This window comes from Neopelma chrysocephalum, unplaced genomic scaffold (assembly GCF_003984885.1).
Source record: "Neopelma chrysocephalum unplaced genomic scaffold, ASM398488v2 Primary Assembly neopelma1_72, whole genome shotgun sequence".
Taxonomy (NCBI): Eukaryota; Metazoa; Chordata; class Aves; order Passeriformes; family Pipridae; genus Neopelma; species Neopelma chrysocephalum.
In genome coordinates this window covers 11,046,714-11,064,887 of record NW_020897732.1, presented here as the reverse complement: position 1 = coordinate 11,064,887, position 18,174 = coordinate 11,046,714, and the positions used below count along the sequence as shown (strand labels likewise).

At 41.2% G+C, this 18,174-nt stretch overlaps 1 protein-coding gene across 10 annotated transcripts in view; it reads left to right on the top strand.

Annotated features, from left to right (window-relative positions):
* SCN5A (sodium voltage-gated channel alpha subunit 5) overlaps positions 1-18,174 on the top strand; it is a 215,789-nt gene that overhangs the window by 144,140 nt on the left and 53,475 nt on the right. For 8 of the 10 annotated variants that reach the window (XM_027686815.1, XM_027686809.1, XM_027686812.1 and 5 more), the window contains one exon: positions 13,922-14,068. The exons of 1 other annotated variant lie outside the window; for it this stretch is intronic. In XM_027686815.1, the coding sequence (XP_027542616.1) occupies positions 13,922-14,068 (147 nt within the window). The remainder of the gene's footprint in view (positions 1-13,921; positions 14,069-18,174) is intronic. One more of the 10 variants, XM_027686813.1, reaches the window with a different exon arrangement.

The window sequence follows — 18,174 nt, the reverse complement described above, 5'->3', positions numbered from 1 at the left end:
TTAAACCCTTTCTCACACAGGAGAATGTTTTTTCCCTTTCAGCTGAATCATGGGAATGATGCAGAACAAATCTTAGGTTAACAGGGGATTTTTCTCAGTGTGCAAAAATGGGCAATGTCTTAGTTTGTTTTGTGCAACAAGAATAGAGGGCCAGGTAGTTCTCTTAAAAATACAATGAGACAGAGGCTGATATGACAAGGCACCAGAGGAAGAGAGAAGATATGTTATCATTTGTATTCAGACAGGAAAAGCACTTATTTGCCTGCTCTTTCGTGTGACATGGCAGATTTTCATTTTTTCCAGAGCACTCAGTCGTAAAGGCTGAAAAATTCTATGTGGTTTGAAGTGTTGTGTAAAACGAAGAAAAAAAAGTCTTCAGGGGAATGCTTTTCTTTCTCTGCTTCTCCCCCTCTCCCCTTCCTACCAGCTTTATCTCTTGGTTCCACACACCATATCTAGTTAATGTTTTCCAGACCCTCCAGCCTTGATCCAGCATCTTCTGACGCTGCCCGAGACCAACAGAGTTCAGCAGGCACTGGATCAAAGCTCCTGTTTCAGATCCAGCTGTCAGGAGGGATCCTCGATCTCTTGGTTGAGGGGAAGAAAGTTTTGAAGCAAAATAGTTCTTAGAGAAGGACTAAAAAAATCTCTAAGGAAGGACTCTGTGTCAAGAGTTGGGCACAAATCAGCTGCTAAAATTTAATTTCTGCTGCTCCGTTGTGGAAACCTCTTCAGTGTCAGTGAATCTGCTCACCAACAAGTCTTTCACATTGATCCTCCCACTGGGGAGAGGAACAGAAAGAGGTCAGAAAACTTTAGCATCAACCTCCACAGTCCAAATAGACACCTAGGTAACAAAAAGAGAAGACTGAAATTTTTGGTAAACACTTTTAGGGACTTTTTTATCTCTTTTTTTTTTTTTTTAAGGAATATTTCTATTGAAGTGACCTGGGGATCAATGTGGGTAGTATGGATAATATCTGTTTTTTCTTTGAAGTCCTTCTCTATTCCCAGGTTGTATTACTTAAACCCACAAGCAGAGAATATTTGAAAAGAGAATTATGAATACAGTAGATGGGGGAGAGAACTGGAAAAAGGAAGTAAAACTCAGGAGTTGAGATAAAGACAGTGGAAATTTTGCACCTGAGTGTCCACAAAGTCTGGTAGCCTGTGCCTGTACATGCACAAATGTGTATGTTGCATCACTGCATTCCCCCTTTCTCAAGATAAATAGTAAGATTTACAATTAGAAGATTAAATTGCAGGATAGGGCATGGAGGGTTAGGGATCTTTATGTCTTACTGTACTTTAAAACTATAGAAATGCAGACTTCTATTTAGGGGCACGGTGTGTCCATATGGGTGCTGGTGTGTGTATTAGTAGATGGAACAGGTAGCTGTCATTTTATGCTGTACAGCAAGTAAATTTGGAATTAGAGCTTTAGTGAGATCTGTTATAGTCATGAGGGAGAGAGCTCATGTAGAAAAATAGGCATTTTATTGAAACAGATAATTATGAATAAAAGTTGACTTGAAAATATTAAGAAAACTTCTCATAGTTTCAATAATATTGAAACATCATCATATGTAATATAAACATTGAGGATTCAGAGTGAAACAAAATAGGGGGAAACAAAACCCAGCAGGAGAAGCAAACCAAAATACTGTTTTCCCACTGTACCTTTTAATGAAATTTTCAATAAACATTAGAGGAGCATTGCCACATTACCACAAGATATTTGAATTGCAGTGAAGTAATGTGGTTCACTGCTAGCATGTGCATTAAACAGAAGGCATGGAGCTGCGAAATGAATTAATTACCTTTGTCACTAGTGTTTTCCAGGCTTGGACAAACAGCTGCTTCAGGTCACTGCTGTTCCCTTGTGCATAGCCCTGATCAATGGTTTGCAACCTTTATCTGCAGGTCTGAGGGGTCTAGTGCTAAAAAGGTCCAAACAAGAGGCAAGTTCACATATCCAGCAAACAATTTTAACAAATTCCCAGAGGGGAAAATGTGTGCGCACAGGGGCGTTCCAACTAAAAGGCTCGAAATACACTGGCATAATAAATAAACAAAAATGGGAAGAAGCTTAACAGCAAAAATGATAATTGTGCGATGAGCTTTGCATTTGCTTTCCTGCAAAACCCTAATAAAGTTGCACAGCTGTAAATGTCTCCAAATGGAGCAGAGCCATGAGAAAGCAGATACCGACTAATTCAAAGATCTGTCATTTTTAATGAAGCCCATTCTAAAGATAAATGATCTCTGGACTCACAGAAAAATTCCCTTGATCCACATGTAGGTTCCTGCAGAAGATATTATTGCTTCTGGAGGTTGGTATGAAATCCCAATTCCCTGGATGTAGAGTTGTGGGCATTACAGCATATTGACTTTTGTATCAAAGTTATCCCTGTGGGACTCTGGGGAATAAACTTCCCCACTCAATCCCAGAAGCTTTAATCCTGCAAGCCCCAACTCCGTGGATGTCCTTTCCTCCTCCTGTCCAGGATGGTCATGATAACCACATCAGAGCTTGTAAAGGAAGAAAACATGAACAAGAGCAAAATTTACATGATTGCACTGAGAGGGCACAATTACAGTGAAATGTCATTTAGTGGGGAGGGCATCACACAGAAACCAGACAAGAACTACCAAGGGTATGCTAAACATTCAAATCTATTCTAACTTTCCCCTAATCATAATCCATATTTTTACATATTTAAATATTTTAGGATGTACAAAGAAAATGTGTATGTATATTTACTTCTCAAGAGAAGACAATGTACCCCTCTTCCCTTTAAAGTTGCTGGCTGACCTGGAATTGAGCAGCCCTCTGGTGACATTGCCAGAACCTCTCTTCCCTCCTCCTGCATGTAGGTTTTGGTGCAATAGCATGGAAGAGGAGGTGACAGGAGATGCATAAAAAGGGAGTATGTGGCTGTATGCCTCTCAAGTGCACAGCTAGTAAACCTACAAAAGTCTTACACATCCTTTACACATCCTCTGTTAGTTGAAGATTCCTGACCACATTCAGTTCATCATGTGCCCCCATCACTCTGACCTGTCTGTCATGACAGAGAGGCTAAAGGGAGGTTGGTCTCAGGCAGAACCACATAGTTATTGATCTCGATGGGGCGTTTTAGGGTGATGATCAGCTCAGCTTACAACTCCTGTACCAATGCCGGGCTCTTCACAGAAAGGCACAAAACTGCTCTAAAGTAAGCCATTGTGGCTGTGAGAAATGGGTCCCACAGCATTCCACGCAGCGGTTTGAAATTTCAGATGATGAGAAAACCTTCTGTGACTGCACATTTTCCTCTGAGTAATAGAAATGTCTAAGTTTAAATTTCAGCTGCCATTTCTATTATCAAAGCTCGCGCTGGCAGCAGCCGTCTTCCTGAAAGCTACCAATTTGTGGCACTGTCATTGAGAGGGTTCTGAGGGAGAGAGCCCACCTGATAGCTTCTAAATCTCCTTTGATTACTGAGATGCAAGTGAGATGCACTGCCAGCTTGGAGAGCCAGGGGAACCATGCCTGTACCCCACACATACGGGGAAAGGATCCAAAAGAAAAGCTGAACAATGAAAGTCAGCACAGGTGCAAGAAGCAAGGAGTGAGGCTGAGAAAGAACCACCTTGAGCTAAATTAATTTGTCACTATTGTGTGATATGTGTGTTGGTGCTGGTCACTGAATAATTTTAGTTTGTGTCTTTATTTAACCCTCTCCCCTTACCCTCTTCATAGTGCTGGGAAGTCTCTCCCTTTCAGATGACAAGATTTCTTGAGGATTTAATGATTTTAATTTCATAATGAGAACAAGAATAACTGTCTTTCATTATTATCCCTGCCTTTGAGATGTATAATTTAAATAGGGGCTGTCCTAGCAAGAAAACTGCTCCAAAAAGCTCAGCAGCAACCACAGTAATGTGCTGGCTGCACCTTCTCAAGGTTCTTTTGGGTTCTCATTTTGGCTTCCTAGATGATTAAAATGTGAAAATCATAGTCTTGAACCTCCATAGAGTGTCTTGTAATTGCTTTATGGCTATCTTTTCATATGTGAAAGCACCTTTCAGTCTCCTGAAGGAATAAGAACAGATCATTGGGCCAGTCACGTTATGGGACAATTAAGTGTACACAGTCCAGTCCAACTAAAGCAGTGGATTCAACCAGAATTTACTTGTAATTTAGCTACATTGCAGGTTTCAGACATCAGAGAGATTTGTACCATTTGCATTAGATATCTAAATCCAAAGCTTTTATCTTCCAAATTTCTACTTTAGTTATTGCTTCCCCTTCAAGTGGCCCACAGCTGTAGCCCAGAACAGTGTGTGCCTTTTTCACAGTGACATTACTTTGTGCTTCAGAGAACTCCTGGGATTAATGGACTGAAAGGAGGTTCTAGATGAGTAGTGCTGGGTGTCCTAAATCAGACCCTGAAGTACAACATCCTGCACTTACACTGTTAACTCTGTCTTGTTCCTATTACCCCAGCCCTCACTAGTGTCCAGGTCTTTTGGCACACCATCTGCATCCTTTTCTGCATCTGTGAGTTCCTACAGGCAGGAAATGTTAGTAGCATAACCTAAGGAAATGGTTCTACCCTTTCCCCCTTTCCTTGCTCTTTCAGTCAGTTGAACAGGGTTGTTATGTTTTTCTCACCTTCCCTAAATTTAGTTGCTACACATATTGCCTTACTCAAACCACTGCCCTCAACTCCACCTGTTTGTAGTCACTCAGCACGACACTGAGAAGGTGGTCCATGCTCTGGTGGCTCTTGGCCACGTCTCACCCTCTCCCCCCGTGCACTGACAGAGCCGGGCACGGACTCTGCTTTCCACAGGGATAACACCTTTGTGTTTGCACAGGCAGCGCAGTGCCGAGCCAGCAGCACTTGCCTGCTCATCTCCAGAAAATGCCATTATTGATTTGTTCCGATGGAGTGGCTAATTGGGTCATATGGAAAGTGCTGGCTGCCTGCTGCCGGGACGGAGCGCTTTGCGGCTTCTTACCCCTTCCTCGGCTCCAGGCATGCAGGCCCTGGGAGCGCTGTCTTTTCCTGCTCCGTGTCCAGGTCCCAGCTCCCACCAGAGCCAGTCTGTGCCAGCCTGAGGAGGGCTGCCCCATTCTCCTGCCTCAGGCTCACCCCTGGCTCTGGAAATCCTTAAACTGCAGGGAATTGTTCCTGTGCCTGCTGGGGCTTACCTTCCCCTGATCTGGCATTGCCTGAGGGGAAGGGGCAGTGTCTTTTATTGTCTCTCAGAGTCTCCCAGTTTCCCACCAGCACTACTGCACTTCTCAGTTGAATTTTCTTAGACCCCTCTGGCACAGAGCAGCACCTCTGCTGTCATTTTCAAGATGTTTGGGTCTGGGTCTGCACAGAGGACCCCAGGGCTGTACATTACCTAGAGTTTGCACAGATTCCTTGCTACAGAACACACTTTGCTCTCTCAATCATCCATTTTTTTCTTGGTTGTGAGTTCTCCCATCTTGTGTACCCTTGTCTGGACTTCACCAAACATATTTCCCAGGAAAAACAGGTTTCTAGCTTTAGATGAGTAACCGCCTCTGTACACATGAAAGATAAAGCTGGCTGCCACCTCTGTCTCTGTTCCATTGGTACAGTTTCTATATTGCCCTGAACTGGATCAAATCCCCAAGATTTTATTCTCTTCTTCCCTTATATATTTCAGAATTACTAACTCATTTCATTTCATTTGACAAGGTAAAACTGTTTCTGATGGCTTTTTTGCATGTTTCTACCGGTAAGAGATTCATAATTTTGAGGTCAGAGGTGGCCATAAGGGTATGATGGTTCTGCTTTCTCATAGCACTGAGTCAAAGACTTCATCCACTAATTTCTGCACAGAGCCTGTAAGTTTATTTTAGCTATGATACATCATTTGTAAGACAGAGAAAAAAAAAAAGGAATGAAATTTCTCAGGTAACAGAGAGTTCACCATCTGCATGTGGACCCACATCTGTTTCCTTTGTATGCAGTGGAAATTTTACTGTACAATTCCTGTGCATTACAGACCTGCTCCTAAACCTGAAGGGATTCTGTAAAATTCAATAGAATTATTCCAGGTTGATGTAAGTGTATCCAAAATTATTGAAAATTGCTATAAAAATGCCAGTGCACAAAGATTTTGATATAAAATTGTTTTTGACAATATCTTATGCTCCTAATAATTCTAACATCTATAAATCAGAGATACCATGAAGCCATGTGTTTATTTGATAAGCTGCATTAATTTCAGCCTTTTAGTGCAGGAAATATACTGTCAGGAACCCTAATGCCCTTTCAATCTGTATTTATATTCCTTCTGTTTTCAGTTCCAGTCTGTGGGACACATTCTCTTTAACTGGATAAAATACCTTTGAATTCTGTTGATGACTCCCTAGTTCTCACTAGCAGGAGAGTGAGCCCACGTGTGTACATGCCTGCTGCACACAATAAATCTTACAGCATTCTTCTTGTCAGCTTTACTTGGGCCAGTATTTTTCAGATCATTAAATAAGATAGAAGGGGGTTTTCACTGTTATTACATACATAGTTTGCCTGGGTTTCTCACTTTTTAAGCAGCATGTTTTGCTTTGTGCTTCTTAAAAACTGCGTAGAACTCAATTATTAGCTAATTATTTTTAGCAATAAAAGAGAACATTTCTGGATTTATTGTCTTCAAAAGAATAGCAACAAGGGCATTAGAAAACGAGACAGGGCTGTAAAACCCAGCGGCAGATTTAAAGCACCTAAGTCCTCATCTTTGCTTCTTCCTATAGAAAGACATTTGTGTTTATTTTGTAGCAGCACAGTGGGGCAGAAGACTCCTGTGTCAGACCCTGCTGACGTGATTAGAGCAGTCACACCATGAACAAAGGTTTTAGGGTGCTTATTCAGTACGCGGTGGCAGGGAAATATATCTGTCCACAGCATAATGCCTAAGGTGCAGGAAACACAGGGAGTTGATGGAGGAGAGAAAGAGGGGGGAGGAAAAAAAAAAGCAAAAACAAAACAAACCCAGGCTGGCATTGAAAGAACCGATATCAGGCGTAGCGGAGTTGACAACATGCGTTTGGACAAGTGCCCAGACCGTGGACTGCGCGTCGGTCACAGCTTACTGGATGCCATTTCCCAGTATCCATATCCCTCCCCGGAGCAAAATGCTGCCCAGAAATGAGCATTTCTCACTGTTTCTCCCTTTGGTATAAAGAAAATGCCGACATTTAGCATTTTGGACGAAATGAACAGCAGCCGGTTCCCCGACGGCTCCCGTGCCAAGTGAGGCAGTGCGCGCGTGCGTGTGTTGGAGGGGTGAAATTGCTCCTGTTAATTATAGTCCAAAATAACAACATTTAAATTAATGATTATTTTGTTGCTTTTGCCTGTAATAATACGAGACTTGCCTAATGATCAAAATATTAACATCTTATTTGGGTGAAAGGTTCTGGGTTATTTCAGGCACTCTCACTGCGCTTTGAGGCAAACTTCCAAAATTCAGACTTCCATCAGAGGAGCCCATTAGCTTGAGTTCTTCATATTATACTGTGGAGAGATCCCAATTACCAAAAGAAACATAAAGTAGATTGTGATTAAACTTCAAAATGCAATTTAGCAGAAGGTATTAGGTTGAACTCTGAACAATGAACACTTATGAAACACTTTCACTGCCTATTTAAGCCTATTGAATTGATAACAGGATAAATTAACTTTGGCAGTCCATCTTTTTGCCAAGTCCCCCCTCTTAGACAAGTTTTAAGAGTCAACCCTTGGAATAATGAATCTATATTTTATTATGGGCAGCATGTTGCTCAGTGTGGTAAAAGATCTGAGGCCAGGAAGGCAGAAGCCTAAGTGGCTTCTCTGCAGCCAGAGTTCAAAGGCTTTAAGTATTCTGGATTAATCCAAGAAGGAGCACTGCTGAACTGCTGTTCCAGTCTTTGAGGGATGACGTTTTGCTAAGCATCCTGCACTCATGCAGAGACCAGCAGTTAGTGGTTGTGATGACATTTGTCTGGCAAAGTTTTAATTTACCTTTATTTAAAGTGAAAGAAAATACCAGGTCAGGCTGGGTCCAGGGGAGTTTTTGCTGTTAACAGTCTCTGCTAAGCAGCTGTGGTTTCTGGCCAGCTCTAGCCTTAGACATTCTGAATTGTAATGGCCAGATTCTGGTATTTTTATCCAGCTAAGTACTCACAGGTGCATAATTTTTCTAAAACAAGTACTGGATCTTTCTTCCAAATACCCTGTGACTTTCAGGGGGAAAAGAATGTGTTTCTTAGGTCAAACAGTGAGACAAGATCTGTGTTTAACTACACAGGTGTAACTTCAGATTTCCATGGCCTTAAATCTGACAGGTGACAATGCAGATGGAAACTCACCTGAGACCTGTAGACATCCAGGTTGGGGGTATCCTTTCATCTACCCAGGAGCTGGGCAACAGACCTCTGCTCTTTCCAAACTCAGAAGCTATTGTGTTGACTATTGTGTTTAACCTGTTTTTCCCATGTTTTAGTGATTTGGGTTTTTATAAATGTGGTTCCTATAAAGGCTAGGTCGTTAAGAAAGTGAAGAAAAAAATAGCACATATGGATTCACACAGCAAATATGAGCAGTACCTTCTAATTCTGATGTTTTACTACTCTCCTTGCACTGTATTGTTTCTGGCTTCTGCATAGATGAAACGACAGGGAGCAGCAGATAAGGGCCACAAAACTGATCAAAAATCAGCTTACTAAGCTGGCCTGATGTCTGGTTGTTTCTGCTGAATTGGAAGGATGGACCAGGTGGCAAAGGATGGAGAGTGGACATCACCAGTCTCAAACAAACAAGTTTAGACTTTTCTGTTTTCGTCTCCCCCCTCTGAGGAATTTGCAGGTCTTAAATTATGCCCGTGTGACAACCTTAAGGTGGGACTTGACACGCTTTACATCAGTATTGCAAACGTAGTCTACTAATAAAATGCCCTTGTAAAGGAACATAGTGTAACACAAGTCCTTTCTGTGTCTCAGCTATAATCCTAGTGCTGTGGGGTGGTATTGCTCCAGGATTTCCCTCTGATTTCTCATTAAACTGAGTAGTGGCAGCTCTGCTTTACAGAAGCAATTCTTCAAAGCGTGTTAGAGAGATTCTAAAATATGCACACTTAAAATTGACAGCTGCACTCCAGCCCTCTTTTATTCCTAGCGGAATAAGTGATACTAATCTTCCCCTTCTCATATTAAGGAAGCAAGGAAGTTTTCCTGATTTATTTGGTGTTTTCTCTTCATGCAGAAAGATAAATCCACTGATTTTATTGGTGCTACAAGGATTTACATTTATTTGTGGGAAAAGGAGAACCAAGATCATAAATGATCTGTTCTGGTAATAAGGGCCCACGATTCGTTTCTCTGGTATGTGGTTTTTATTTCTGCCCCTCACAATCTGTTTTATCTCAGATTTTTCAAGGCTTTTCAGAAACACCGAATTCAGCATTATCTGAGAGTTGTCATCCTGACAGCTCTGCAAACTGTAGTCTGCTGTCTACTTTACACATGAAAAAAGTGCCACCAAGGCAGTAATGCAAGCTCACTGTGTTTCAGCAGCACTGCAATCTGCTTGCTTCTCCACTTATGCAGAGGTAGGATATAAACAGCTCAGTTTTCACCATCATTTACTTCTTGGCTTCTTTGCAGTGGAAAGGTGCCAGTTACTAGATACAAACTGTTGCTGAGAAAGGGTGCCAATTGCTACCAGGCATGGCAATTTTGTGAAATCCATAGCTGTCTGCAAGGAGGAACACAAACATCAACAATTACTTTACAGAGTAAACAGTCCTCTTGTAACTACGTGTGTCACACTGCTGAACTGGGTTTACTATACGTGAGGTATCTGAAATTTGGCTATAGGAAACTTTGCAGGTTAAAATATGCATTTCTTGAGGAGACTCAATTTCACAGTGTCACTCATTCATGAATGGCTAAAGCAAAGATATTTCTATTGTCAGCATCCTGGGCTGCTGCTGCTGCTGCTTCCCCTGATGGGCAACATCCCATGGTACAGGAGGGTCTCACTAGAATGGCCAAGTAGGGTGGGGAAGGAGTGAGGGGGGAACTGCAAGCCTCCAATCCTGAGTCTGCACCTGGAAATGTCTTGACCAGCTCATTCCTGGAAAGTGATTGCAGAACCCGGACATCCCTGAATTCCCATTAGTGTCTCAAAAGTGGTCTTCAAAGAGGCAGATGGACACATAAGTCTGGTGGGGAGTAGAGAACAAACATGGTGTCAAAGCTTATTGCATTATGGACTGAGTAAAGGGCAGTTTGCATTTGCACTGTCTGACCAGAGAAAGGGAAAACCCTTATAATTTTCATTAAACAATTTTAATTAACTTCCTCCTGCCACATCATTTTTCTTGCTGGCTCTACAGTGACAGTGGCAAGGGAGAGGGGGCTGCAGAGCCAATTCCCACTTCTTTCCTCCCCACCTACTTGGGACAAGAAGCTTCCTGCTATCAAAGGATTTGCACGTCATCTTTCCCACAGCAGCCATGGCCAAGGAATCAGGGAACAAATGTTGCAAGTTAGGGTCATGATCTAGGAAGTGAGAGAAGCATCAGGAGAACCCACTTGAACCAATCACCATCCGAAATGCAAGTCCCAGGATCCTCTTTCTAAATTTGTTTGCACAGAATGGAAAAAATGATATTTCCGTGGGGAAGGAATAAAGTGAATCCATGCTGATGACAGGTATTTGTCTTGTTTTGCCAACAGCAAGTCCTCTTTCCAAAGGATCGGCATTTGCACTAATCCCCATTTGAGCCTGAAACAATTAGCTGATCTGTGCTTTTCAGAGACAGAACGTAGTGTGGAGCCTTTGCATTTATTTGTGTCAGCAAACAAGTATGTGGGTCTGTGCACCAGCACACTTGAGATGTCACCCAGATTATGCTCTGTTTTCAGAGCTGTTGCTGTTTTGCTGGTGCTACAACTGGCTTGCAGCACACAAGGGGACAACACTGTGTCCATCCTCCTCCATGTACTAATTACTGGTGTGGTGTTGGCAGATCACCTCTTTTTAGGGTCCAGATCAGAGCAGAGGTGAGCAAACTTTTGGTTTATGTTCTAAAGGAGATGAGGTCAGAGGCTCCCAACTTTCCCTTTGCATGCAAAAAATTTTTGTATTGCTGAGTAATTTTACTTTATAAATGAAGAAAACAACTGAATCAATAAATATTAACATAATGTGTATTGCCTTGGCAACATGGCACTCGATACAAAAATTAAAAACAAATTATGTAAACCACCCACGGTGGGGAGCTTTACAGGAGATAGACCTGCTGCCGTTGCTGCCAGAAGAACAAATCATCTGGAATCAGAACAAAAGCAAACAGCCCGAAGTTAAACAACATAAACCAAAGGCACCTTTCCCCAGACAGGTCTCTGCTGATTTCCAGGTGCTGTGTGCTGTAAATGAGACTGTTGCATCCCATGAGAGTGATTTACCAGGGCTGTCATCAGTTGTTTGCAAAAGCTCAGCTGATTTCTGAACACTCCTTTTGGGATCAGTCTACATGACCAAATTCTTTTGAAGAGTCTATTTCTCTCAAGCATTTTCTTGTACCTTATAAATTTAGAGGCCAAGTTTGAAAACACATGTTCATGAACGAAATCATTATCCAAGCACGTGGATACATTTCATCGGTTTTAATTAACATTAACCCATTGGGTACTTGGTAGAAGTGTGATTCCTAGGAAGAAGCTGGGTCCATGTTTCCTAGAGTTTAGTCTCTAGGAAAGGGTTGCTAAGTCTTGGTACCACACAGAGGGATTAATATATAGAGATTTGATGTAATTTTGGCATTTGACTCTAGATTAGTACAATAATTTGTCTCAGAGCTTGAATATTCGTCAGATCAACTGAGTTACACAGTCTGTCCTCTTACAGTGCATAGTTTCTAATGAGTCTGAGTACACAACCTTTCTGCACAAATGAACTTGAGACGTCACCTCGGATTGCGTTGCACTTTTAACATGAAACAATTGTTTCTGTTGTTCCAGTGCTATAACCAATATCATGCCATTAAGATTACTTGGTACTAAGTTGTATGCACATTGCATTTAAAAAAAAAAAAGGACTTTTTATGGCTGAGTGCCTTACTTGTGCAGACTGTGCCTTCCACTTTGGCTTCTCCCCTGAATATTACACTATTTCCAAAAATAAAGACTGTTAAAGAGGCTGAAAGAGTGTTACTTTTTGTCCTAGACATACCTGTAACTCAGGCTACGGAGAAATCTTTGGCCTGTCAAGAGCATTGCTAACCTGTGACTAGAAATCGTATGTAGTACATTCTTATGCAGAGGGTATAGGCTTGGACACGCATAATTTGATTTATTAAAGTTAGAATAAATTTTAGACCACATGCCCTCTGAAGCAGGAAACAAGTAATTTGATTTTAAATTAATTTGCTAGAAACACACGACGACATTTGAAAAGACTGGCACAAACCTGACAGTCCAAAAGTATTTATACAGAGAGCAATTTGCTTAACCAACTGCTTCCTTTGTGTCATTTGGTCTTTTAGGTAGTTATATTTGGAATAAAGTGTTTTTTCTGCTTCGGGTACCTCTCGAGGGACTTCCTGTGGTGATGTGGCTTTAGAACTGAGGCAGGTAGGCTGTGGCTCCCTGGGGAAGGGAAATTCGCTTAATACATGAATAAAATCGAGTGTCAGTCAAGTCAAGGGAAAGAAAAGGTGGACAGGTGAAAGATAAATAGGTTTAAATAATTACTGTTGAAATCCGGTCATGCTTGTAATTTTTTTTCTCAGCATGGAAGTCCCTCTGTAAGCAATTCAGCACAACCCTTTGAATCTGGCTGGAGTTTTATTAATATTTTAGTAGCCGCGTTAGTAATGGCATGAACAGTGGTGGTGTTGTGATGAGCTATGGAGTTTTCAGTGAAATCCCCATCTTAGGTGAATCAATAAAGCCCCACAAACAGAAAACCCAGGCCTCCAGAGGTAGGGACCAACCCTTAAAACATACTCTCCTCTGCCATTAGTCCTGGGAGCACTTCTTGAGAGCTCAGCAGCAATAATCATCACCCCAGGAAGAACGGGCTGGATTTAATGGCACCACTCATGCTAGCAAGCACAAGGTCTAGTCAGATGTGTTTATGGAAAAAAAAAAATGTTGCTCCGATTCCAGAGTCCATCCCCTTTCAGGGAAGTACTTCAGAATGTGCTCTCCTTTCAACCTGCGGTGGAGCCCTGTTGGCATCAGGGGGTGCAAAGTGGCCTTAAGTGTTTTGCTGAATAGGAGCTGCAATACATTTGTGTGTTTACCTGAAGTTTTTCCGCATCTACTTTCAGATACCTTTTATCTCTTCCAGTGAACTTTGCGTTTTCTTCCACTTCAGTGTGTATCCTGTCTTCTCTGGGTGTGGGGTTTTTTTTTACTCTCTTTCAAGCAGACTTGTAGCACAGTATTGGGTTTTGCTCTCTTACCTTTCTCCAACTGTTAAACTGAGTATCTCCACCTGATTGTGCAACTTCAGAGTACAACCCTTGGTTATTTGGCCAAACTACAACCACATCTCTGTGTTCCTCAGGTCACTGGAGGAAGTTTGTGTCTCGAAACCAGACTCAAAATACAGATTGCAAGGGAATTTCCTCCCACCTCAGCAACAGCAGCTCAGAAAAAAAAAAAAAAGTTGGACTGTTTGTATGTCCGTTTGCTACAGCCTTGGCATGTCCGTTTGCTAAAGCTCAAAAGTTGCAACATAAGCTTGTGTTATCTTGTTTCTTGCCACTTTTCTTAAGGTGCCGTCCCCTGACAAGTGTAGTCCAGGCTATTTTCTCTTCTAGTTGGAGAGTTCTCCCTAAGAAATAAGCATGCTATCAAAGAAAAAAAGAAAATAAACCCATCTAGGATTATTTCCAGCAGGAAAAACAACTGCAGCTGAGGGGGCAGCGAGGCCAAAGCCCAGGAGTCCGGAGTCAGAACTCTGAGATTTGTGAAGAGTTAAGTGAGTTGCACATGGATAAGCAGTTGAAGGCTGAGCCACCACCTCCAGTAGGGCAAAAAGAGGTAACAGAAACAACTTTCCTACCTGATACTGCATGCAATGCGTTGCACCAGCTCCATAGTGCATGTCACTGGTTTATGTGGGGTTTGTGGCTTGTAAAAATACGTGTTTGTCAAGGGGTAGGAAAGCAATAGTGTGTGGTAGGTTTCAGTAAAGAAGAGAGAGGATTTTGTTATAATAAAAATAATTGGAAAGCTTGGAAAATGTGCATTGTAAATTAAGATGGGATTCTAAGAGGCTTTGGGGAAAATAATAAATTATCTATAATGTTACTGTCTTGTTTTAGGAGCAAATATGTGTGTGTGTTCCCACTGAAAATCAGCTCCAAGAATGGCATCTGCTGAATTGGCAGATCTGTACCTTGAGTTCACTGGAGGGCATCTGCTCTCTGTCACAGATTAACAATTCTTTTCCTGTTAACACATAGACCCAAGAAAGGTGTGACAATTTGAGTAGCTGATGTGTAACTAAATAGCAAGCCTTGGTATTATTCAGTTGATCTGGACAAAGTGCAGCTCACTCATTGTTTCTTAATACGTACACATGGACTTTTTTTTTTCAATTTTTAGGATTATGTTGTCCCTATAAATACCAAAAATACATGTATTTGTACTGTACACTGAGTGACTTCAGGCTGTGTAATTCTCTGTATACTCGTTGCTGACTTCCTGGGGTTTCTTCCCCTTCAGAGTTACCATTTTATTGTCGTAACATTGCCTTTATTATTAGAGAGTGATGGATTCCTCTGTTTGAAATCAGGAAGTGGAAGTTTGGGATATCCTCGGAGTCTGGAGAATTCCATAGCTCCTTGAAATTGGAACCAGGTGTGGTTGTGTGGGACAGAGTTAATGAAAGGGAAAGGATGACACAGTACATAACAACTCACCTCTCCCAGTTCTGCTGTAAAACTGCTGGCAAGTTTGTGCACAGCAGGAGCAATCCTGTGGAGAAATCTTGACAGGACTACAGGAAACAGACTCATCACTGAGCTGAGGCTCACCTTCTCCAGGCCTGCTGATTCATTTTGTCACACGGGGTGGAATTTGCTGAACTAAATGTAGACATCTGCATCTGAACTTGTCGTCTGAGGCCCCTGTACACTCGATGTGTGTCTCATCTCCAACTGAACCCAACAATTAGGTCAGATCTCATAAAAGTGCCTGTTTCCTTCCATGGACCATAAAGGGAGCACTTAGGTTGCACACTTAGGTGAGATGAATTCCACTCACAGGAACCAGAAATCCTCTAGCCTTGAAGCTTTTCTTTAAGGAGCAATCCTCTTTCCCGGAGTACTTCTTGGCATATTGAACTTCGTCTTCAGAAAGAAAACATGTTGAACTTTAGAGGAAGGAGACTCAAATATTTGATATCCCTGTCTCAGGAAAAAAAAAATGTATGTATATTTAACAAAAAAACACCAAAACTTTTAAATAAGGTAAGGAAGCATAATAACTAGGACTAATTAGAAGACCATGTCAGGAATTCTTCTCTCAGGGGATTGGGTATCCTTCATGTTTGAATGTCTTTTTGAGATAAATAAACCCTGTGATCCTAACAGGGAGGCCAGAAATCTAAGTCCTTTTTTAGTGCTATAACAAAATGCCATGACAAGTCAGGAACATTCTAGCCTTGATATATTCAGCAACATCGTGATAAAGAAATAATCCCCATTTCCTCCCTCAACTTTCAAAGGGTCCTGAGACACAAATGTCACCTTTCTATAGCAGAGCATTATTGATTCTATTTGCAGCTGCTTAGAAAGAGGTGGAGGAATATGGAAATAATCCAGGGAGGACTTGAAATCAAACGGAAGTTCGCGTGAGGTTATGAATGCCAACATAAAAGAGCAAAGCCCAAAGGATGCTATTTTTGAAGGCCAGATCTTGTGTGGACATTGCATACTTATGGTCCTCCTATTCAGAAGTAATCTTTGTGCTGGCACACAAGGACATGCTCATCGTCTTTTTGATGAATGTCCCAAGAAGTTGCAACTTCCCAAATAAAGCCAACAATTGCAAGGGAGTAACAGATTTGGTATGCCCAAGAGGCAGGGCTTTCAGTGATTCAGTCAGTAACAGGAAACGTTGAATGTGTTCTGAAAAAACACTGTTTATGTCAGTAAAGGATACATTATATGATTAAAAATTCATCCTGTATAAATCATCAGAAAGGCACCACAGAAATAAAATCGTTGATGTTACAGGAGGATAAGACCTCAGAGTACAAACTGGTTGCTGTCTCTGCCAAAATGCTGACCCATAAAATATTTTGTACAGCTTTGTGGAATCTACCTTTAAATGTATCAGGCAACTTGGATTTCTTCATTTACCAAAGGGAACAATTCACTTGCTAAAAAAAAAATCTCTTGGCTGGTATATTACCTTAAATACCAGCCCTTTTTTTCCCCTATTTTTTCTTTCAAAGTGACATTTCATTACTGTCTTTTACTAATTTTATCCATCAATCTCTTTTTATGATGTCTTTAATATGACTTACTTTATTAGACTGTTACTTGCTTCCTATTGTCTGGGGCTTACCCCCCGAAGTCACACAGCATTGTTCTTTCATTTCATTATTTCTTGTAAATTAGTATCTCTGTGCCCTTTTCTGACTTTTTTACCTCTTTCTCTACAACTCCCTCAATTGTTCCTTTTCGGAGTTCTTTTACCAAGAAGCAAGCACATATTCCAAATACAATTTCTACAGAACTGTAAGAGAAGAAATAGCATCTCATTATCTAGATGCGATGCTTTCATATGGTTTTCTGCATCATTATATCCCACTGCAAAATCATACCTAATTCTTTTAATATTATTCCAGGTTTCCAAAATTTCATTTGAAATTTTCCCGTCACTCTCTCATTTGTACTTTTTTGAATCATGTCCCATTTTGCTATATTTTCTCCATGTTTCACTTATCTTTTCCTTTCTGCTTCCTCGATTTCAATACTCTCTCCAATTTAATGTTATCAACTAACATGAGGATTATATCGGTCAGGACCTCTTCTATATCTTTAGTGAAGATAATGCTGACCCTAATCCCTAGAGATTTCCTCCACTGAAGGTAAAGTTTGTGCTATATTTGGGTCCTTAGAATGGCTTTTCTGCACACAGCAATGGGTGAATCTGAGCCAATTACAATTTATTTTAAAACTAGACTTTTCTATAATAGACATCCAACTGTTTTCTTAAGGTTTATATATCATATGTCAATTTGATAGATTAAGGCTGTGATTTTGAGAGGTGAGGGAGAGAAGAAGGGAGATAAGTGAGCTAAGCCTTGAGCAAACATCAACTTTCAATGAGATTTCAGCATCTCACTGCTAAAGGCTTTTTGAAAAACACATTCAGATCAATTTGTCTCTATTATAGGCACAAGCAGTGGGTGTGGAAGCCCTGTCTGGGTACTTGCAACAGCCACTCCACCAAGAAACACATTAAAAACTACCCTCTGCAGCATGAAGGGAAAGATGTGCCCTGAATACGAGGGGAAAATCTCCCAAAGGGGTTTCTGACAGATCCCGTTGTCTCTGCCCGGTACACTTCCTCCACTCACTTATTCCAAGAAAGAAACAGGAGATTCTGTATTTGTCCTTTTTGTCTTCTTTTGACCTCTGTTTGTGCATAGCCCTCAGCATACAGGAGAACCACCTCACTGCCTTTATGTCTCTCTAACATTTGACTCCGAGTCAGCACTCTCGTTTCCACCCCTGAGTCTTTATTTATTTACTTTAATCACAGGCTACAGCAAGTGTTTAGTGATCTGTGATTCCCATGATTATTCCCTTTTCCTCCTCTCTAAGCTCAGTGTTGTGTTTACTTATTGCTGCTCTCTTGGGCCGTTTCCAGTTTTCCTGAGCATTCGCTATTGATTGCTAATGATGTGTTAACTGGGTGTATGGATCCCTTTATGCCCTACAAAGTGCCTTGCCTGGATCTGCTGCTTTGCATATGTTTTGGGCTTTCTAGGTATTTGTCTGCTTACCTTTGTGTTAACTCTAACAGGCTCTCCCACTTCTTATTATTGATGCCCTTTTTGGATTATTTTATGAAAACTTTATTTTTTTAGGCAATTGAATTTTGATTAGTTGCATCCTCTCATCGGTTGC